The sequence below is a fragment of the Sorex fumeus genome, unplaced genomic scaffold, assembly GCF_029834395.1.
Source record: "Sorex fumeus unplaced genomic scaffold, SorFum_2.1 ptg000002l, whole genome shotgun sequence".
NCBI classification, from domain to species: domain Eukaryota; kingdom Metazoa; phylum Chordata; class Mammalia; order Eulipotyphla; family Soricidae; genus Sorex; species Sorex fumeus.
The window spans coordinates 79,154,929-79,178,353 of NW_026606059.1; the positions used below are offsets into that span (position 1 = coordinate 79,154,929).

The 23,425-nt window shown below is 45.9% G+C and overlaps 1 protein-coding gene across 1 annotated transcript in view; it reads right to left on the bottom strand.

Annotated features, from left to right (window-relative positions):
- The window catches only part of GRHL2 (grainyhead like transcription factor 2), a 103,819-nt gene extending 84,651 nt beyond the window's left edge, over positions 1-19,168 (bottom strand). Inside the window, 5 exon segments of the mRNA XM_056111635.1 lie at positions 5,402-5,572; positions 5,574-5,645; positions 5,647-5,797; positions 11,561-11,628; positions 18,977-19,168. Coding sequence (XP_055967610.1) covers positions 5,402-5,572; positions 5,574-5,645; positions 5,647-5,797; positions 11,561-11,628; positions 18,977-19,144 — 630 coding nt within the window. The 5' untranslated portion in view covers positions 19,145-19,168.
- Positions 19,169-23,425: the final 4,257 nt, after the last annotated feature.

Here is a 23,425-nt window from a genome sequence, read left to right on the forward strand (position 1 = left end):
TGCGGGTCCCAGGGCTGAGATCTCCAAGCCTGCTTGAATCGGGGCTGAGCATCCTCCACCCAGATCCTCCATCTTCCAGTAGGCGGGGGTCACACCCACCAACTGCCCCCCATCCCCACCGGCACCGTGTAATCTCATCAACGGCCAAGACCCAGAGACTATAAAACCCAGCTCCCAGAAGTGCATGGCCACATTCGCAGCCACACAACATCTTATTATCTCATTCTTACTTTGGACAACCTGGCAGGCTACCCAATGTAACCTGCCCACACGGCAGAGTCTGGCAAACTCCCCATGGCGTACTCAATATGCCAAATACCAGTAACAAGGAGAGGTCTCATTCTCCTAACCCTGAAAGAATCTTGAATATGGCACTTTAAAATCTCAGGGCTAGGACGAAGGAGACATTACTAGTGCCTGCTCGAGGCAATCGATGAACAACAGGATGATCATGATTGTGATCGTGATCGTGATGCATATATAGATATATATATATGCATATGTATATGTATATATGTATATATATACACACACACACACACATTTCCATGAGCCACTGTCTTAAACAACTAAGAATTAGAAGACCCTTGGGGTCAGAGAGATAGTAGAGCAAATAAGGCACCTGCCCTGCACATGGCCATCCTCAACATCTCGTATGGTTCCCTGAGCATAGAGCCTGTAGTAAGGCCTGACCACCACCATATATGACTAGAAGTCACCCACTCCCTCTTCCCCTGTTTCCTCTGGGTGTTAGAGGTGGTGGTTAAGGACAGACATTCTAAATCCAAAGCTGGAGAGATACATAGTGGGCAGAGTGCTTGCCTTGTATGCTGCTGACCTAGGATGAAGAGACAGAGGAGGAGGAGCAGGAGGAGGAGCAGGAGGAAAAGGAGGAGAAGGAGAAGGAGAAGAAGGAGGAGACAGTAGTAGTTCTGGATCCAGACAGAGAGTGACAAGCCACATCTCACCCACTCTTTGTAGTATATAACCTTAAGCACCTATACTCTACATGCCTCAGTTTCCTCATTTGGAAAACAGATGTTGCAATAATAATAGTACCTGCTTCATAGAACTGCTGAGGCTGACATCAATGTATGTGACATAGAATGATGCTGGCACAGGGTAAATGCCCACCTCATCTTCATTATTATTCAGGGTTGCAATCGCACATCTTGTTCAAGTGGCTACTCAGTGGGCAGCAGTTGTCATGTACCACACTCACTCTTTAGTGAAATGAGGATCACAATTGTTCCCCTTCTGCCATTGTCTTTTATGGGCCCAGGTGCACTGAAAAATGGGAAGTCAAAGATCGCTGTCTCAAATAGAGAGGCACAGCTTCTAAATGGCAAGACAGTAAGTCTGAACTAATATTTCTTGAATTCCATTATAGAGTCTGGGTCATAATGGTGATTCTGAGACCAGAGAGATAGTACAGAGGGTAGGGAACTTGCCTTGCATGCAGCCAACCCAGTCTGATTCCAATAGCCCATATGGGCCCCAAGGCCGCCAGGAGTGATCCCCGAGAGCACAGCCATGTGTGGCCCCAAAATAAAAGCAAAAAAAAATTTTTAAACAGTGGCTCCTTAATTGCATCATCAACTGACTGTTTACAAAGATTTCAAAGATTTCAAGACAGTTCAATGGAGACATGATAGTCTTATCAACAAATGGATCAAGAACAAGTATCTAGGGTGTTTGGAGGATCCTCCCAGGAGGGGAGATGCAGGTTGAAAGTAGACTGGACTGAACATGTTCGCCACTCAATGCCTCTTTTGCTGATCACAACACCCAAAAGGAGAGAGAGAACAAAAGGGAATGCCCTGTCACAGTGGCAGGGGGGAATGGGGGGATGGGGGGATGGGGGGGGAGGGATATTATCCTGGTGGTGGAAAATGGGCACTGGTGGAGGGATGGGTATTTGATCATGGTATGACCGAAATCCAAGCACAAAAATTTGTAAATCTACAACTGTACCTCATGGTGTTTCACTAATAATAATAAAAAAAAAAGAACAAGTATCTATCAATTAAGAGAGAAATGTAGTTCAATTCACTACTTATTTCCTATATAAAACTTACCCCAAGTGAATCCTAACCCAACATGAAAAAATAATAAAAATTTTAAATGTCTGAGAGGGTCTGGATATGGGATAGACAGGAACTGGAGAGAGGAGATGCCTTGCATCTTGCTGACCCTGATTCAGTCCTTGACACTGCATATGGTCCCTCAAGCTCCACAAGGGTCACTCCTGACCACAAAGTCAGAAATAGCCTCTGAGCATTTGTAGCATGTAGCCCCACCCCCTCACCCCCAAATAGAGAAAATCTGCCTGATCTCTAGGCCAAAACTTCTTATACAGTATCTCAAATATTTAGTCTATCAACAACAAAAAATAATAATGTAGACTTTAGGAAAATGAAATGCGATTGCTCTCTGAAAGGATAATTGCAACAAAAGGAAACCAGATAGCAGCACATGTTACTGCAAAGGGCTTAAAGACCCATTGTTTAAATAGGAGACTAACACCCAAGAGTTGACGAGATAAGTTCCAGGAGGATTACTCCATGGCTTTGAGGACAGCCGCACACGCTAGGGGAAAAGGCAGCTCAGATAGAGAAGAGAGCACCAAATAAAGGGTGTTGGGAGGTTCCTCTCAGGATGGGAAATGCGTGATGAGAGTAGACTATAGTCCAAACAAGATTGCCACTCAATGTCTCTTTTGCAAACCACAGCACTCAAAAGGAGAGAGATAACAAAAGGGAATGCCCTGCCACAGTGGTAGGGTAGGATGCGGGGAAGAGGGGTGGGAGGGATACTGGGACTGGTGGTGGTGGAGAATGGGCACTGGTGGAGGGATGGGTATTCGATCATTATAACTGAAAACCCAAGCACAAAAATTTGTAAGTCTACAACTGTACCTCATGGTGTTTCACTAATAAAAATTTAAGGGAAAAAAAGACCCATTGTTTAAAGATCTCTCATAAATTAATAAAAGGAGGGCAAATAACCCCATTTAAAAATTGACAAAATTGCTAACAGACTTTCACAAAAATAAGTTGCAGAAATAGCCAAACAGCACAGAAAATGCCCCTTCAACAGAGAAATACAGGGGCCAGAACAATTGTACAGGACACTTGCCCTGCATGCGGTCAGCCCAGGTTTGATACCCAGCACCTCATATGGCCCCTGGGAATGATCATTCAGGAATGATCTCTGAATGCAAATTCAGGAGTGATCCTTGAGTTCAGAGCCAGAAGTAAGTCCTAGCATAGCCAGGTATGGCCCAAACGCGAATACAATAAGAAAATAATTGTAAAGAAAGAAATATAAATTCAAACCACAGGAAGACACCATTACAGATCCATTTAAACAGCTCATATTAAAAATGATAGCCCCAAGTTTTTCCAAGGATGTGGAAAGCAAGAAAACACCCATATGTGGCTGGGGAGGATGATGAGGGTACAGTCACTTTAAAATACTGGATAACAGTACTTACAGTTAAAGGTGAATTTATCTTGGGTCCTAGCAATTCCAGTGCTGGGGTATTTACCCAAGGAGAAAGAAAACAAATGTCCCCGTTAAGACACAGACAGGAATGTCCACAACGATATCATTCATAGCACACCCAACCAGACACAATCAATATCTATCAGTGAATAGAGAGATAAACAGATCAATTTTTACCCTGAAACACAAACTACTACACAAGGAACATAGGTGAATCTCAGAAATATTATACCGAGTGAAAGCAGACAACATACAAGACCAGATTCTCTATTATTCCACTTCTGTAAAATCTTAGAGAACAGAAAAATTGCCACAATAGGAGACAAATTGAGTGTTTGCAGGGGGAGAGGAGAATGTCTCAAAGTTGAGGGTACCCAAGGAAATATTTAGGGTTGAGGATGTTTCATTGATCTTGACTGGACTTGCACAATTTACACAATTACCAAAATTTTCGAATGGGGCACTTCAAACTGACAAGCAAGCAAAGACTTTTCTCTGGGTCGGCTGGACACGTGAAAAAAATTTTAAAAAACAGGTAGTCTCTGTTTGCAAGATACGAGGCACACAGACACGCTTGTCAGTGATTACTAATTCCTCCCTGAGCAGGCAGGCCGACAAGGTATTTAACAGCTACATTGTTTTGTTTTCTTTTTTGAAAGAATGAACAGGCAGTGCCTTTACCTACCACTTGGAAGGTCACAAACTAAAAGAGGTCAAGGTGAAAACTGAGTAGGAAGTTGCGCACAGACATCTCCTGATTCCTCCTACATAATAGATGGTAAGACTTAAACACAAAGAAGATGCCTCACATAAATCACCAAGAACTAGGAAACCAGTGTGTGTGTGTGTGTGTGTGGGGGGGGGGGGGGGGGGGGTGCTATTAGAAACTGGTTATAAGGCGAGGTAGATATTCTCTTTCACTGAGGTCAAAAACAGCCTGACAAATTCCATACTGGCGACCCTAAGGGAAGCAGGGGGCCCAGGCGGTGGGCAGAGCTGGGGCACTGCTGGCACCCACTCTGCAACCTTTGCGCTGGAGACATCAGCCCACCAATCGGAGACCAAGAAAGCACTGCAACAAACCAATCCAAAGCGTCCCAGAAGTGACCTCTCCTGAGAACCTCTTTCGGGGACACAGAACACAGAGCAACTCGCCCTGGCTTCTGGGTCTTGCAAACTTTTTTTTTTCTTAAATTTTTATTAGTGAAACACCATGAGGTACAGTTGTAGACTTACAAATTTTTGTGCTTGGGTTTCAGTTATACAATGATCGAATACCCATCCCTCCACCAGTGCCCATTCTCCACCACCACCAGTCCCAGTATCCCTCCCACCCCTCTTCCCCGCATCCTACCCTACCACTGTGGCAGGGCATTCCCTTTTGTTATCTCTCTCCTTTTGAGTGCTGTGGTTTGCAAAAGAGACATTGAGTGGCAATCTTGTTCGGTCTATAGTCTACTCTCATCACGCATTTCCCATCCTGAGAGGAACCTCCCAACACCCTTTATTTGGTGCTCCCTTCTCTATCTGAGCTGCCTTTTCCCCTAGCATGTGCGGCTGGCCTCCAAGCCATGGAGTAAACCTCCTGTACTTATCTCGGCTATTCTTGGGTGTCAGTCTCCTATTTTGTTACTTTATGTTCCGCAGATGAATGCAGTCTTTCTATGTCTGTCCCTTTCTTTCTGACTTTTGGCCGAGCAGCGCTTCTCAAATACGCATCATTCCTGACTCAATTTTTTTTAAATAGAACATGCATAAAGCAGCTCAGGACCCACGCAGTTCAGTTCCTCCGTCTGGCTTTAAGCAAAGGATCAAAATCAAGGGCAGGGGTTCAGGGTGGCAGGGGGAAGGGCAGAAGCAGGTGGGCATGCGCCTCCCCCGGTCCAGGACTCACCTCCGGGGCGCCGTCCTTGAAGCTCTCGCTGTAGGTGCTGTCGGGGGTGCTGCGCTGGTCGTCCTTGAGGTAGGCACCGTGGCCGGCCAAGGCGGGCACCCCGTACTGCGTCTGCTCGAAGATGACCACGCGCTGCTCATCGCCGTCGCCCCGCGGGTAGGGCACGGGCGGTGGCCATGAACACCGGCGCGAACTCCTCGGCTTTGACCACGGCGATGCCCGACACGGCCACGCCGGCCGGGCCTCTCGGGGACGCCGGCGCCGTACTGCTCCCGCTTGGACGTCTCCAGGGGGTCCGGGTTCAGGGACAGGTTCACGGGCACCGTCTTGAGCACCTGCACCCGGTTCTCCCCGCCGCTCAGGTTGCTCTGGGCTTCCCCGGGGCCAAGACAGTTCCTGCGTGGGAAGACCCGCACCCCAACCGGAGCGAATGAGATGGAGGAGGAGGAGGAGGAGGAGGAGGAGGAGGAGGAGGAGGAGGAGGAGGAGGAGGAGGAGGAGGAGGAGGAGGAGGAGGAGGAGGAGGAGGAGGAGGAGGAGGAGGAGGAGGAGGAGGAGGAGGAGGAGGAGGAGGAGGAGGAGGAGGAGGAGGAGGAGGAGGAGAAGAAGAAGAAGAAGAAGAAGAAGAAGAAGAAGAAGAAGAAGAAGAAGAAGAAGAAGAAGAAGAAGAAGAAGAAGAAGGAAGACAGAAGAAGAAGAAGAAGAGAAGAAGAAGAAGAAGAAGGAAGAAGAAGAAAGAAAGAAGAAGAAGAAGAAGAAGAAAGAAGAAAGAAGAAGAAGAAGAAGAAGAAGAAGAAGAAGAAGAAGAAGGAAGAAGAAAGAAGAAGAAGAAGGAAGAAGAAAGAAGAAGAAGAAGAAAGAAGAAGAAGAAGAAGAAGAAGTAGAAGAAGGAAGAAGAAGAAAGAAGAAGAAGAAGAAGAAGGAAGAAGAAAGAAGAAGAAAGAAGAAGAAGAAGAAGAAGAAGAAGAAGAAGAAGAAGAAGGAAGAAGAAGAAAGAAAGAAGAAGAAGAAGAAGAAGAAGAAGAAGAAGAAAGAAGAAGAAAGAAGAAGAAGAAGAAGAAGAAGAAGAAGAAGAAGAAGAAGAAGAAGTAGAAGAAGGAAGAAGAAGAAGAAGAAGAAGAAGAAGAAGAAGGAAGAAGAAAGAAGAAGAAGAAAGAAGAAGAAGAAGAAGAAGAAGAAGTAGAAGAAGGAAGAAGAAGAAAGAAGAAGAAGAAGAAGGAAGAAGAAAGAAGAAGAAGAAAGAAGAAGAAGAAGAAGAAGAAGAAGAAGAAGAAGAAGAAGAAGAAGAAGAAGAAGAAGAAGAAGAAGAAGAAGAAGAAGAAGAAGAAGAAGAAGGCTCAGACAGAGAAGGGAACACCAAATAAGGGGTGTTTCGGGGACCCTCCCAGGAGGGGAGATGCATGTCGAAAGTGGACTATGGACTGAACATGTTTGCCACTCAATGCCTCTTTTGCAGACCACAACACCCAAAAGGAGAGAGAGAACACAGGGGATTGCCCTGCCACAGAGGCAGGGAGGATGGGGGGATGGGGGTGGGGGGATATTATCCATGGTGGTGGAAAATGGGCACTGGTGGAGGGATGGGTATCTGATCATTGTATAATCAAACCCAAGCACAAAAAATTGTAAATCTACAACTGTACCTCATGGTGTTTCACTAATAAAAAAAAAATTAAAAAAAAAAGAAGAAGAAGAAGAATGGGGAATAATAATATATATTTCTAAGCAGCCCCTCCTGCAGGTTGGCGAACATGGGGAGCCAGGTGGAGGGGTCTGGGCCGCACTAGAGCCAGGGCACGGGGCACCCTCCCGGAGCATGCGCTTGGACCCACCGAGACCTGTCACCATAAAACAGGTAAGTGAAAGCCCGCCCTAAACCTAAACCCATCTTCGTTTCTGACTTCCTGGGGAATGACGGCCACTGGAGCCAGGACTGACAGGTCACCCAGGAGAAGCCAGCAGACATCCCAGAAGGAATCACATTCTTGCCCACCTGCTTTCTGTAAGTCAGGCACCTGGAAAAAGGAAGGCAGGTGGGGAGATGGTTCCAGATGGAAGGACATGTAAAAGATGTCTGTCAGGCAGGAGAAGACCCTGTTTGGATCCTGGCCTGAAAAAACTTAAGGGACTTCATGGAACACTAAGATATTGGAGGGGTGCAAGGGAATATGAATTAGGGAATAATTTATAGCTGTAGTGAATCTAGCTCCACGTAATCGCAATTTTGAGATGGCATAAGAAGATGTCTTTGTGTCTTAGAGATGCAAGTCAGAAGTGGAATGGTGTATCAGGGACTCCTTTTAAATACTGCGCTGTAGCACTGGCCTCCCATTGTTCATCAATTTGCTCACGCGGGCACCAGTAACGTCTCCATGGTGAGCCTTGTTGTTACTGTGTTTGGCTTATCAAGTACGCCACAGAGAGCTTGCCAGGCTCTGCCATGCAGGCAGGATACTCTCAGTAGCTTGCCGGGCTCTTTGAGAGGGAAGAGGAATCGAACCTGGGTCAGCCGCGTGCAAGGCAAATGCCCTGCCCGCTGTGCTATCGCTCCAGCCCATTTTAAATACTACAGCAATTAAAAAGAAGAAAGGAAAGAGAGGAAACAGGCATAACAGTGATCATTGGGCCAAAGAGACAGAACAGAGAATAAGGCACTTTTGTCTTGCACATAGCAAAGCCCCAGCACTACATATGGTTCCCCAGGCCTTGCCAGCAGTGATCCTGGAGCACAGAGCCAAGAGTGAGCCCTGAACACTGCCAGGTGTGACCCCAAGACTGAAAAAAAAAACAGTGACAGTTGTTGAAACTGGAAGTTCAAATAGGTATTGACAAGTTGATGATACTGTCCCCTTTACAGCTTTATACGTTTGAAAAAGAATGGTTCTGGTTGTAAATTGCTTCTTCTTTTTTTGTTAAGGCAGGGGAAAGATTAATTGGGGGGTCAGGACGGGATAAGGGGAAGGAAAGGATATTTTCTCCCATCCTGTGGGGTAAACTCTTTATAGGAAAACAAGATAAGGTTTATCATGGAGATCGTTTCGCTAAATTGAGTAATAACATGAGCTCACTGATATCCTCAGCATTGAATTACTTGCAGGGCTTAAAAAAGTGGTATGACTGGGTTTATGTAAAACAAGATCTCTCCAAGTTCAGACCTCCTGGCTGGTACAAAGAGAAGGAGAGGATTTAGAAAATTAATTCCTGCCTGGCCAGATGAAATACTTTAATTTCTATTAAAGAATTCTGTAAGAGGGTGGAAGTAGAAAAAAATCTGGTTAATGGAAGATGATTATTGGTGACAAAATGATTTTTCTATCAAAGACCCTGTGGGGAAAGGCTTTGAGGTTGCTACTCACTTAGTTGGGGGGTTTCTAAAGGAGCTGGAGAGGAGTCACATGCTTTGTGTGGAGTTCTGTCTCCACTGTCTGCTTCTCTTAAAAACATCAAGTGCTTTCTGGGGCTTACTGGCAAATCCCAATGGGAGAAATATTTGAATAAACTTGGTTCTTCCAAGAACGGAGCTTGCCTGCTACTCTCGGGAAAGAACGTCCATTAGTCTCTAGGCATGCCTGATTCAAGCAACTTGGTACTTTTGGCTTTGATTTTTCAGATAAAACTTCAAAGTAAAGCTTGAAGAAAGAATGGCTCCACCTGAGCAAAGCCAACAGAAAAATATCTCCTCTGCATGTCACAGATCTGTAGTGATCATTCTAGAAAATAATCCTTTAAGGACTAAACGTGCAAGTCTACACAAAACAGTCTGTCTTTTAAGTAGTAACCTGCTTTCATAGCCAAATCAATACTGTGAATCTGTACCTCAGACTAAATATAAGTAAAAATTTAGAAATTATGTTTAATCTGAATCCAGCATTAGTTGAATAGTGCCAAAACCCAGACCACCCATTTCTCTCAGTGCATCGTCAACTCCATTGTTTAGAACTTTGTATGGAATGTTAATAGATGTGCCTCAAAGAAAGGAGGCCATGATAAAATCAGTATTTAAGACACACAGACACACACACATTTTCATAACAAGACCACCCTGGGTGGGTCAGACACATCATGAATACAGTGAAGACCCCACACACATTCTTTCACCTGTTTAATTATCACTCCGAGCTTCCCAAGCTCATTTTACCCCAGACCCCTAAAGGAGGAATATCTATGATAACTGGACAGTGTCCTGCAGGTTAAGAGTCTAGTTTATACTGACCAGCTACCAAAGTTATGATCCAGATCCATTCTTTACACAAGGAAAGTCTCACTGACTTTGCCAGAACATTTAAAGTTAACCAGATCCTCTAAATGTCGTGTCCTTTTCAGATCAAATTAATTACTTGTGTAATTTGGGCCTAATGCAAAAACCCTTATGCACTGCCAGAAAACAAATGCACAAACTCTAAAAGAGAAACATAGGAGATATTTTTGGTATTCTTCTGAACCACTAAGCAAACTATAGGTTGTATAAATGGAGCAAAATCTCCGAAAGAAATGGGTATTATTTGATGCCATTTGATGTAAATAATTGTGAACACTATCCTGCGTTGCCACAGCCTCATTTGACTAGCATTGGTGGGGCCAGAGAGAGCATAGCCAGGTGTGACCCCAAAACAAAACAAGACAAGAAAGAACAGCATTGGCATTAGAACCCTGCCAGAGAACTTTAGAAAGATATTCTCCCCACACATCTGAAGTAATGATCAGAACCAGACTGAAATGATTGTGTGCTACTCCCTGCCCTGCTGTGGAATGCAAACTGGAGCCAAATATTGCAGTACTGGGGGGGGGGGGGGGGGGGGGGGTGATGCTCCTGCGAAGATTGACATATCAAATCATCAAATATACTTTTTAAAAAGTCAGGTCACATCATGGGGAGAGTCTGTTTTTCCAAGTGGCAAGTTCTGGACTCTGGCAGTTGTAATGGTAACATGATAGCACATGGACACCCCCTGTGCCAATACTGTCCCTTCCAGTCACTTTCAGCCACTTGTTGACTAAGTCATACATCATGTATAGGGACAGGACATTTGCTAGACTTCGCTGCCAGTCTTTCAATGACTCCATGAAATCCCAGAAATCACCACAAAAACACAAGCATTAGTTACTCTTTGACAGTGTTCTAAAAAACAGTGTAACGAAAAGAAAGTATGGGGGGATGGGTGGGGGGGCGGGGCTTTTTTTTTTCTAACCTCGAATGTCTGATGCACTAGAATAGGCCTGTTTGCTTTCCCTGCTCCTCTGTGCCTGGGAGTCGCCTGTTTAGCCTAATAAATATGGACTGAGCAGAGGGAAAGGTGTGGGCAGAGTTTTAGCTTCTTTCTCCCTGTCACCACCGCTGCCGGCCAGGGCTCAGAGCAGACACAGTCCCTGCAAAACAGCAAGTCAAAGGCAGGCGTGTCCCTGGATACTCAGATTATGGCATCTGGCTGTTGGGTGGTCCCACTGCTATTGTACAAGAAAAGCAGAATGTCACGGGCTGCGCCTCTCACAGCCAGGGAAGTCTGGCCTGTCTGCTAGCAGAAGGCCTTCTCCTTCCTTCAGAGTTCCACATCACAAAGGTCCAAGAGGAAACCTCCGTGCATCTCTGCTGCTGGACTGGGCAGGAGATGGCTGACTCTGGTGAGTTTGGAGACGTAGCTGAGTTAAGAAGTTCAGGCCCTTCTGGGGACTCTTTTCTGTCTGTATCATTCTGGCCAAAGAACTGGGATATTACAGTCACTACCACCAAGTCACAAGTATCTGGTTCTTATCAGAAAGTTGAAACAGGCAGTGTAGACATATTTTAAGTCAGAATAGAAACCAGATTCTGAATGACATCCTGCCATTGATTTCAACAGAGAGAAAAATGAATTTTTCCTGTCTCATCTCAGTCTTCCTGACTATCTCATCTTTCAAGCGGGTCTCGATTCAGGACTGCAGAGACCGGGAAGGGATGCTATATGACGAGCCTATGAGTGACTTGTGTGCACAACTCAAATATGTGGTTCTGCTCCTCACCAAGAGGTCCGGCATAGGTCTAGACTTTGGCAGACAGGCGCTTCATACCCTGTGACCTCCCAAGACCAAACACGACAGTTTAGTCCTTCTGTTTGATGTTTCCAGCAGCACAGAGCAAGAGCGCTCTGGAGAGCCAGCACGCGCGAGAATATTGTGCCATACCTTTTTTCCGGGTCTTCTTGACTGTCACTTGCTTTAGTCACCGACAGCAGCCTCTTGTCTCGAGGAACCTGTAATATCCCCAACAATCAGTCAGGCTTACAGAGGTGACTGCCACCAGGCCGCAGAGGATGGGAGCTGAGAGATAGTACAGGAGCTAGGGCACTTGCCTTGCATGCAGTTGACCCCAGTTTGATCCCCTGCACTGCAGAGGGGGGCTGACCACTGCCAGGGAGCACTCCTGAGCACAGAGCCCAGAAGAAGGCCATGAGTACTGCTGGGTGTGGCCAAAAGAACAAATACAAAGAAGAGAGTTCAATGAGTTATTTTAGAAGAGAATACCTAGAGTATTGGGTGCTTTGGAAATACATGTTAAATAAAAATAAATACGTTGTCAACCCTTTCATCTATTGATTTGGGAACATCTATAATGGGCCAGCTGAATGCGGGATAACAAGGAGAGGAATGAAATAGGGCTCCTGTCATGGGACAAGAATGCCCAGGGCACCCACATTCATAACAGCGCTGGTCCCAGGCACCAAAAGGTGGGAATAACCCAGGCCCCTTCCCACAGATACAGGTCTTACAGCTGATAGGATCATTTTTAGCCTTCAAGACTGGGCTTGTGGCTAGGGCGATAGTACAGTGGGCAGGATATTTCCCTTGCATGCGGATGACCTGGGTTCACTATCCAGCATCCCATATGGTTCCCCCTTGCACTGCCAGGAGTGATTCCTGAGTGCAGAGCCAGGAGTAACCCCTGAGCATCATTGGGTGTGACCCAAAAAGCTAAATAAATAAATAAAGAAAGTCTGGGCTCAGAAATATGCTTTAAACAGAGGCGCGTGAAGACACGATACATGGGGAAAGAAGCCAGACCCTAGGGGGAAGGAATGTATGTCTCCACTTCCCAGAGGGAGTGAGGAAGGTCACATTCAAGCACTAAACAGTAGAACAGTTACTCACAGGAGCTGGGGGTTGGGGGCTCTATTTTCCTAGTAGTATTTCAGTCTGAAAGATGCAGTTCTGGATAATGGTAGCATAGCAATATGCATGTCCCTAGGCCATCAGGAACGGTAAAAACAGATTTGATGTGGTATATCTACCAGAGAAAGGACCAGCCATGTAAGGCAGTCCAGGAAGTGAGTGTTAACAGCCGCTTGGGGCTGGAGAGATAGTACAACAGATAGGGCACAGGGCCAACCCCAGTTCAATCCCCGGCACCCAGTATGGTTCCCCCCAAGCACTTCCAGGAGTGATTCTTGAGCATTGAGTCAAGAGTAAGCTGAGCATTGCCAGGTGTGCCCCTAAACTCCACACACTTGAGAAAGGAGCTTTGAGGCGCTGCCTATTGGGTGCTCTTGCCTGGTCCCGCCACGGGGCACTTGGCCCCTCCTTCTGAACTAGTGCCAAGAGTGCTTTAAAAATACAATATGCAGTGACAGGAGATACAATTGAGCAAAGCCCACTGGGAGTCGAGAGCTTCAAGTTCCCCAAAGGGACTCCAGGGAGGAATTTGTGAAGTGGAGGATGGAGAAGCTTTCCAGTCAGGAATGGTGATGACGGTTAGGAAAAATGAAGTCATAAAATTTGCTTAGGGTCGGAGTGATAGTACAGCAGGTACCTTGCATGCGGCCGACCTGGGTTCGATCCCCAGCATCCCATATGGTCCCCCAGCACTGCCAGAGTAATTCCTGAGTGCAGAGCCCAGAGTAACCCCTGAGCATCGCTGAATGTGACCCAAAAAGAAAGAAAAAGAAATGCTTATAAATGGGTGGATATGGAAGTATGTATCATGCCAAGTGAAGTGAGTCGAGGGAGAGGGACAGATAGAGAATGACTGCATTCGTTTGTAGTATATAAAAATATATGGCAGAAGACTAATATCCAAGCCGAGGGAAAACAGGGACTAGGAGGATTCATCAGTGGTTGGAATCTATCCCAAGCATGTGTGCAGCGGAGGGTAGGTTGGATAGAGAAGGGACCAGTATGACAATAGTAGTTGGAAATGATCAAGCTGGACAGGAGCTGAGGGTTAAAAGTAGGTAATGGGATAAACCTGATAACCTTTCAGTAGTGCAAACCACAATGCCAGAGAGAGAGAGAGAGAGAAGTGCCTGCTACCTGCCATAGAGGGAACCTGGGGACACTGGTGCCAGGAAATGTACACTGGTGGAGGGATGGGTGCTGAAACACTGTATGACTGAAAGAAACCTAATCACGAACAGCTTTTAAGTGTCTATCTCAGTGATTCAGTTAAAAAAAAAATGCTGATGAAATGCCGCAGGGTATCACGGAAGAGAAGACTGTGTGAGGAACTAGGAAGGGAAGCAACAGCTTGGAGAGGAAGGGTCTAAGTCAGGTCCAGCATCATCTTCCTGTGCCACGTGCCATGCCATGTCTATACCCACATGAGTCTGAAGGCATCCTCACAGTCTCACCTTCCAGTCATTCCCTGTGTCCACTCTCTGTGAGGACCCACCTCCTCCATCTCCCACAGGATCTACTCAGTGCACCTTCTGACCACTCTCTCGCCCACCCGGCCCCTGCAGAAGACCCCATGTGCTCTCAAACATGGGAGTCTGGTCCCAGCAGTCTCTTCCTTCCAGCTCTTCAACACACCCCTCGGGAACATGAAACCCGAATGCCTCCATCACTGTCATTGCTGGACCCACAGCCCCTACCTCTGTCCAGGCAACACACCACAGCCACATCATCCTACCCCCTTGAACTCACTCCTGCCCCTCCCCCATGTGTCTCCAGGCCAACGTGAGCACAGAGTTCAAGTCCCATATCCAAGGCGGATGCAGTCTCTGCATGTGTCCACCTTGTACTTGGTCATGTCCCAAGGTTGGAGGAGAGCAAGTTCTCACTAAATATTATTGAAATGGTTTATAAGGGTGCATCAAAATGTTCAAAAATGAAAAGAATCAGAAAAAAAAAAAACAGATTCCAAACACTTAGTACATGTTAGCGACGCCCCCAAGCTCATAGAAGTGAAGTTTCTATGGCCAAGAAGCACCAATGCCCAACCAGAGCTGACAATGACTTCAGTGTCCATGTAGGTGCTGATTAACCTTTGGGCTCACTCCTCCCGGGCCTGTTTGAACCATGGTTATCTTTGCTTTCCCGACTGTCCTTCCACAAACTGAGGTTCCTTCCCCCCACCCCAAGCTCTGTAGTCACAACCACATTTTTTTTGCCTACATCCCTACCCAGACACCTACAAAGCACGTCAAAACCAATATGCAATTATCCTTCTCCCCAAAGTCCTTCTTTTGTACCAGGAGTGGTCCTAGACATCTTGTTACCAGTTGGGCTGCCCTGACCAACTCATACCTGTGTACACCCATAACACAGAGACACACATAGAGAGAGAGATAGACAAATATGTGTGCTCACACACACACACACACACACACACACACACACAGTCATCTCTTGGTCAAACAAACATAAAAATTTCTTGAATGCTCAGCTTCATTTCTATGTGGAAGGTCACACCACTTGTTCCCCATTATTTTCTGGCTGGCAGGCTGGTAGATAGGTGAGCGGCTGGATAAAAATAGGGAAGCAAACTGATTTCAGGTACTACCAAGTCAGTAAGAAGAATCTGACTAGGGAAGCTCTATATTTTCACTGGAGTTGGAATCTTGATTACAACCACCAACTCCCTCAGAAGGAAATAAAGTCAACTAAAGTAAGTACAATCACATTTTAAAATAACTACCCAGTGGACTGTTATCAATTTCTATCATGACAAAAATTCATCCAAAGATCATTCTCTACACTGATATTATAAGTAGTAAGTAGCTTGCACTAGATAGAATACTGGGCTAGTATTGGAGTCCCTAAATCATGAAAGTCTAGCAATATTTTTTAAAATACTTTTAAGCTAAAAATGTGCGTGTTAAAATGCAAATATGTCCCTCTGCCTCTCATCCATAAAGTCCCTCTGTGAAGGGCCTAACCTAGGATGACAATGTGTTAAGACAAGATCTATAAGAAGACAATTAAGTGAAGTGAGGTCATAAGGGTGGGGCCTAAGTCAATAAAACTAACGTCCTTATGAGATGAGGAGGGAACACTAACACAGAGACGGTCAGGCTCGTGATGCCACATGGGAAGGGAGGGCAGGGAGATGCCACCTGCACCTCCCGTGCCAGCACCCTGAACTTGATTTCCAACCTCTAGAACCAGGAACACCAAGTGCCTGTGGTCTGGTCTGTGTTTGGAGCTTGTGGTCCACGTGGGCGTGACAGTGTAACGAAGTGAATGTTAGAAAAGGTACAGAATCATCCTGTGACCCAGGAAATCCCACTCGGTTGCCTGAACTTCAACACAGAAAATGGGCTTCACTGTGGTGCCCAGTTTAAAATGTAGGTGAAAAGACCTAAATACGCCTTTGCCATCTCTGGGGACAGAGACCCCCACTTCTTGAGTGAACACTGGGTGTCACAGACTCCTTTACTAGTAGGACTCCTTTACTTTCCTCAGGTAATAGTGTGTTTCACCAAAAGAATCATAACTTCCAGAAAGGTAGACAATATTGATAGCACAGGGTTCCCATTGCACATGTGAAAAGACTGGAAACCACCAACCTCAGGAATCTAAGTTATAGCATGACAGCAAATGATATAATACTGTGACTTCCCGGGCAGAGGAATAATACAAGTAGGGCACTTGCCTTTCACGAGGCCAACCCAGGTTCAATCCCAGCTCCTCATAGGGTCCCCAAGCCCCACCAAGGGTAAGCCCTGAGCACAGAAACAGGAGTAAGCCCTGAGCACAGCCAGGCATGGCCCCCAAAAGAAAAGCAAACTAAACATAACTGTCCGACTTTAAAAACAGGATCGATCTCTCTTTCTCTCTCTCTCTCTCTCTCTCTCTCTCTCTCTCTCTCTCTCTCTCTCTCTCTCTCTCTCCTTCTTTCTACTATGATAAAAAAAAGGCCCTCCCGTTGATCGTCGATTTGCTCGAGCGGGCCCAGTAACGTCTCCATTGGAGACTTTGTTGTTACTGTGTCTGGCATATCGAATACATCACGGGGAGCTTGCCAGGCTCTGCCGTGCGGCGAGATACTCTCGGTAGCTTGCCGGGCTCTCTGAGAGGGGCAGAGGAATCGAACTCGGGTCGGCCATGTTGGCCGCGTGTAAGGCGAACGCCCTACCCGCTGTGCTATCGCTCCATGATGGCACTGTGATTTACAAAGTTACTCATGACTGAGCTTCAAGCATACAATGTTCAAACACCAGTCCCATCACTATTGTCACTTTCCCTCCACCGATGTGCCCAGTGTCAAGAACTGAATCGCCTTATTCAGTTAACATTGAACTTGACCTCAAAGTAGGTTTGACTTCCTTATAACTTCAATACAGCTTATGTGAGCTGTGAACAGCCGTGGGACTATGGACTACAAATGAGCATTTGGGCAATGTCTGGAAAGACTGTAGAGCCTCCTGCCCTGAGAGGGTAGAGCACTTACCTTTCATGCGGCTGACCTAGTTCACTCCTGGCACCCCTTATGGTCTCCTGAGGAATAATTCCTGGGTGCAGAGCCAGGAATAACCTGTGAGTATTGCCAGGTGTGGCCCCAAAACATATATATATATAGTACCTTATTATTAATACTTTTCCTCTTGGCTTATGAGAAATACAACATTGCTTTGATAAAGTTTTTGTTTTTATTTTAGGGTATCCCTCCTCCTTTCAATAATGCACAGTAATTGCCATCACATACAGATACTTGAAATTTGTCAAATTCATAGCAATAAAATTAACTCTAATTAAAAAATAAACAAGAGAGACTGGATCGATAGTCCAGTGGATAGGGCATTTGCCTTACATGTGGCCAACTCAGACTTGATCCCGGCTTCCCATATGGGACCCTGAGCCCTGACAGGAGTAATTCCTGAGTGCAGAGCCAAGAGTAACCCATGAGCATCACCAGGTATGGCTCAAAAACAAAAAAATAAACAATATACTTATTTCTCCAAAATATCTTTATACTTTCATTCAAAGCACTATGGACTAATATACTAGCTTAATATTATTACAAAGAAGTTTTAATGACCCAATTGATTTTATCAGGATCACTTTAATGAAATGTCTACTAGATTTTAAAAACTAAGAAAACTGTCAGGTTGTACTGACTTTTTATCATAAAGGATAACTGCCTTGTGATTCCTGTGAAGGAATGAACCTGTTCCTAAACATTAGATAATTGCCCAAAAGTCTAACAAAGCTGGGCACCATATATGGTACCTCGGGAATGATCCATGAGCAGAGAACCAGGAGCCCTAGCACTGCTGGGCGTGCCTCCTACCCTCAAAAAAAAAAAAAAAAAGCAAACCGAAAAAAATACCCTGGCTTAAAATACCGTGAATGGGCCAACCTGTCTTACTCACAGGTTGGTTCTCCATTTAGGTAAGGGGACTTGACTTGGCTTTTTGTTCTTTTCCTCTGGGGGGCACCTGGGTGGGAATTTTACTAGTCAGCAAACCTTGCTGGAGGGAGCAGGAAGAAGGAAGCAAGGAGGGAATAGGAAGCTGAGACTGAGGCTTACTGAAAGGGAAACTGCTCCTCTCTGGTGATTGTCTCCTGAGAGAGTAGAGGTGGGGATTCGGTTCTGATTGCAAAATAAAGAACTCCCTGTGCCCAGGCAGCAAAATAAACAGCCATTCTCACCTTCGTGCCAATAAGCCACAAGGTGTTTACAATCAAAGCAGGTAATAAATCTCCTCATTCAGTCAGTACTTGTGGGATTTTTGTTTCCTTTGGTACCTGTTCTAAGGGAGTAGCTGGGAGTTTTGCACATTTAGAAGAGCACAGTCATACCAGAGACAGCCATTTATAACTTAGATAGACTCTTATTTCTTGTGTGATTTCTTGAAATACTCCAATGTTGAAAGTACTGTCTGGCAGGTACTTTGGTCACGCATGTGACTTATTTTTGTCCGAAGCATTCTCCCACTCAATACTGAGTACCCATCCAAACAAATGGAAAGGGGATGCTAAGGAAAACAAGTTTTGGAACAGCTGCGAAAGTCTTCCACAAAAGCATTCCTTGGAATAGCCCTTATCAAAATGAAAAATCTAGACACTCTGAATGCTTCTTGTGAAACTAAAAAAAAAAAAAATCTGAAAGGAACCTATATCTCCAACAACTAATCAGTAAGCAAATAACATTTGGGTTTCGCAAGAAATAATCCTCCTTCACAAAAGCTAGATGTTGGAGCAAAGATGGCAGCCGGGAGCTATTGCTAGCGTGCTATGAAGTAAGACAATCAGGGACAGAGGATACAGTCACTCACTGCCACAGGGAACACTTGGCAATGAGAAGAGGAAGAGGCTGGATTCAGGCCCTGGGTGGAATACCATGGCTTCCTCGCCCGGGAGAGAGCAGGGCCTCAGGTCTACCTTGTAATAGTCGTACAGCAGGCCCAGGGCAGCGGCACTGTCCTCGTCCCCATTGATGCTCATCATAGCCTTGGTGGCTGCCGTGAGGGGGTTCTCCAGATAAGACTTCCAGGCTTCATCCTCGCTGGTATAGGCTCTTCGTGTGTTGAATGGAGGGTCGCCAGGCATGGGCACTAAGGCCACAGATCGTTTATTACTGTGAATGCAAGATAAATGTGAGGTTTGCCATCAGAAGCACGTTCTCAAGACACACACAGTAGCTGGCTAGTTGACACAAGCCCCAAAAAGGAGTAGAATGGAAGAGTTAAGGGAAGGTGCTGCCACGTGGAATTTACAAAACCCCAACGTCACCCTTTTCACTGTCTAACTCATGTAACAATGTTCTTTCAATGGTTGACAGTGAGGAAGGTCTTGTAAACCGCCCCCTCCCACTCCTTTGCTTGGTTTTCCAAAATCATTTGACTGGATTATTCTTTGTGAATGAAAATATGAGAATAAAACCCTGAGAAGTAGAAGAGATCATTAACCCTCTGAGTTCTAATATGCACCACGCATTAAGTGTAATCACTACATGAATGATTACTAAAAGCTGTTTATCTCATTTAATCTACAGCTGAAATTGTCAGCAAATTACAGATTGGTCTATAATTAAAAAGGGCTCTATCAGCTACTTTACAAACAAAACGTATTACAGGTGTGCAATAAGGTTGCAAAGAATAGCAATGGGACAGACTCCAGAGAGGAGCGTGTATTGCCACAGGAGACTCCACCCATGAGGCTGTAAAATCTAAAAGCCACAGAATCATCAGAGGGGGAAGAGCGATAGAACAGCAGGTAGGGCACTGCCTGGCACACAGCCCATCAGGTTTCCATCCCCAGCACTACATTTGGCACCCCCAAGCCCCTCTGGGAGCAATCCCTGAGCCAGGAGAAAACCCTGAGCGCCACAGGATGTGGCTCTATAAAACAAAATCACCACAGAAACTCAGGAGCATAATTAGAGGATTTTCAGGAGGAAGAGAAAGGGAGTGTCATCATAGGGCCACCTAACTGAGTCAGACTTGGGGAGAGAGCAACTGACAAGCAAGTCCATTTCTTGAGGAACATGCGGTCATGACTTGCATGCCCAATAACCATGACGGTCCTCAGCAGCTCCCCAGGCTTGTTCACCGGAATGAAACCAACATGGAACACAGAGAACCAATATTTCATGTCCTCTTACGGTAATATGGCACAAGCAAGTGACAGGACTGGTGACCCATGGAAATGTAGTCACCAGATCTACAACAGACCCTTCAGTCCCTTTCTGCTCATAGCCTGAAGAGCTCCCCAATGGGAGATGGTCCTTCAGCTCCCCACTAAAATGGAGAATTGGGTGATGCTCAAGAGAGGTGTGGAATGTTCCATGCATCGATGCAAACTCAGAAATGTGCATGGACACTGGGGAGACGTACTAGGTGGGGGTGGGGGTATGAGCTCCTAGGCAGGAGGTCTCTAGTCCCTAAGGTCACCACCTGTGCCTTGGGGTTTGTTGGAACTGAGAGGGCAGAGAGAATATTGGCCCAATGACCCGCCAGGCAGCTTCTAGGAAACCAAAGTCTGGGTTCTGGGAGGAGTATGGTTGCAAAGCTGAAACTTAAAGGAACTGACAAAAGGGCACCGCCGGGAGTGGAGCCTCAGGAAACCTCCTTCGGCCAACACGGACAGGATTGACAGACTGCTAGCTCTTTCTCAATTCCTTGGGTGGTGGTGCATGGCCATTATTAGTTGTTGGAGCAATTTGACTGGATAATTGCGATAACAAATGAGACTCAGGCATGCTAACTAGTTACGTGACCCCCCAAGAATATTGACCCTGGCGCAAATAAACTGGATTAAAAAGGACTGGCACAAGTCTCTGGGATTAAAGGAGAGCACTCAGTTCAGAGAAACTCCCTGAGTTTCAGTTCTGATTTGCTTGAATAAGGACAACAGTGGCCACTCTCCCTCCCTCTCAAGAGGACAGTGAGAAGACAGTAATGGAGAAGCAGAACACCACCAGCAGGTACAGGGATAACCCACTTTGCGTTTCAACTCCAGGCCTTCTCAGAGATGGGCAACATCCCCCCACCTCCCTGTACTTCCGGAAGACCAGGCAGCCATGCCCACACCTCACTGCCACCGCCAAGTACATCACCTACTGGCCTTGCTCCAGAGACTCATAAATAAATCTCAAAAGAGATCAACTAGCCACAAAAATTTCTTAGCCGCCCATTCCTGGCGAATGGAAGCAATCTGGGGGGCGAGAGGGTGGGGTGGTTGGCAGGCCAGTTCTGGCCCAAACAAAGCCCTGGAAATTGCTCCCACACCTGAAATCCACCGCCATGCCCCAGGCCAGACTGCCCAATTAAATATTCTGCATTTTCCAGAGCAACATCTCCAAACTCTACAACACTGACACCCCAGTAGGAACACACCAGATTGGGTGGGACGCAACGCAAAAGTCAATAGATCTCGACTAACAAAAACATTGACATTAACACAGAAGCTTCACTTGCAACAACAGCTTAGTAAACCCTCAGACAAGGACTTCGTGTCCCCATGGTGAAATATAACCATTTTCACAAATTTTCTTCTAGGGAAATATTTTTGGATCATTCCATTACCCATTTAATGGCAACAAGCAATATGACATAAATGACTGTGGGTCTGCTACAGGAACAGACGTGAGGGGTAGTTGGGTAAATAGAGACAACGGTGGAAGGAACGTGACAGTGCTGGAGGGGTTGGTGTTGAAATATTGAACTCCTTGAATAAATCATCATGAACAATTTTGTAAACCCTGGCGCTTAAATATGTGTGTTGGGGGGAGTTTTCATCTCACCACTTGGCTGTGATAAAAGACCTGAATGAGTGCCTATTTGCAGGAGCAAAGGCCATCAGCTGGTTTGCTCCTACATCCGTCTATGTTTTGCTGTAGCTGTTCTAGAAAGTACCCTGCACAGCACAGAAGCCCCACAAAACTCCTGTCTAAAGCTCCTTGATGGAGTCTGGAGATTCACCCTCTACTCCTGCTCCCATACATGTGAGTATAATTTTCAGTCTTAAATGTCTAGCATAAGGGGGTAGGTGATATTGGAGGTTCTCCAAGCACTCAAATATTTTTCTATGTAAGTTAGTGCTTCTACACTATGTATGTTAGTGCTAACTATGTAAGTTAGTGCTACAGCTGCTTCTTTCTGCCCTTTGAGAGGTTTCATAGGAGTACTTTGCTTTTGGATAGTGAAGGGAATCTGAGCACAGGCCTGGGTTAGTGTCAAGTGCATGAGCATAGCAATTTTGGAGTGGAAGTGGGTTCTGATTTTAAAGAGCTAAAAGATAGGATCAGGGAAATAGCTCAGTGATCAAGCACTTCTCTGGCATAGTTAAGACCCTAGGTGTGATCCCCAGCACCACAAACAATTAAAAAAAAACTAGGGCTGGAGCAATCATACAACAAGTAAGGTACTTGCCTTGTCACAGACAACCCAGATACAAGCCCCAGCGCAATAGATGGTGCCCCAGTTCCACCAAGAGTGATCTCTGAGCCAGGAGTGTGATCCCTGAGCGCAGCTGAGTGTGACCCTCAAACCCCCAAAATAAATACATAAATAAAAATTATAAAAGAATAGTGGATTTATTTATCAATATTCAATTATCAATCCCATTATCTGTGTTTGTTGTGAGTACAGAAAGTCCCAGGTAGCACACTAGCTGTTGAGGATATATACAGTGGCCAAAGAAGATCGTGTAGCCCAGGGATCTTAGCACAAGGGAAGAGAGAGCATCCCCATTACAAGAACGCGGGATGTGAGAAAAGAACTGGGCAGTGACAGTGGGCGGAGCCAGAGTCAGGAAGGACTAATCAAATCAGAGCAGCAAGGAGGAACAGAGTTGCCCCAGAGATCTGAAGGACAGGCAGGTGGGCGCTGGAAGTGTTGAAATGGCAAGGTGTGAGAAATACATACTAAACTGAAAATTATTTGGAGGCTGAAAAGGGCTGGCGTGTAGGCTTTGCATGCAGGAGGACCAGGTTCGATGGCATCAAGGGTCTCTGGGGCACCCTGAGGAGTGACCCCCAGGCGACATGCAAGGAGATCCTGAGCATGGACCTGAGTGTGGCCCAAAGGCACAAACAATATTTTGCAATACAGAATCATGGAATTCTCTGCCACAAAGAAGCACAGGTGTGTTCATTCAGAAAGAGAAATTCACACGTGTGGCTCAAACAATAAAATGGCTTTTCTGAGTCATAAAACTTGCTAATCACAGAGGGGAGAACTGGATTTGGAACCAGACTTCATGAATTCCTAAGTCTATATGCAAAAAGAAGTCTTTGGGGAGGGGCTGGAACGATAGTACAGCAGGAAGGGTGCTTGCCTTGCACAAGGCCAACCTGGGTTCGATTCCCAGCATCCCCTGTGGTCCCCT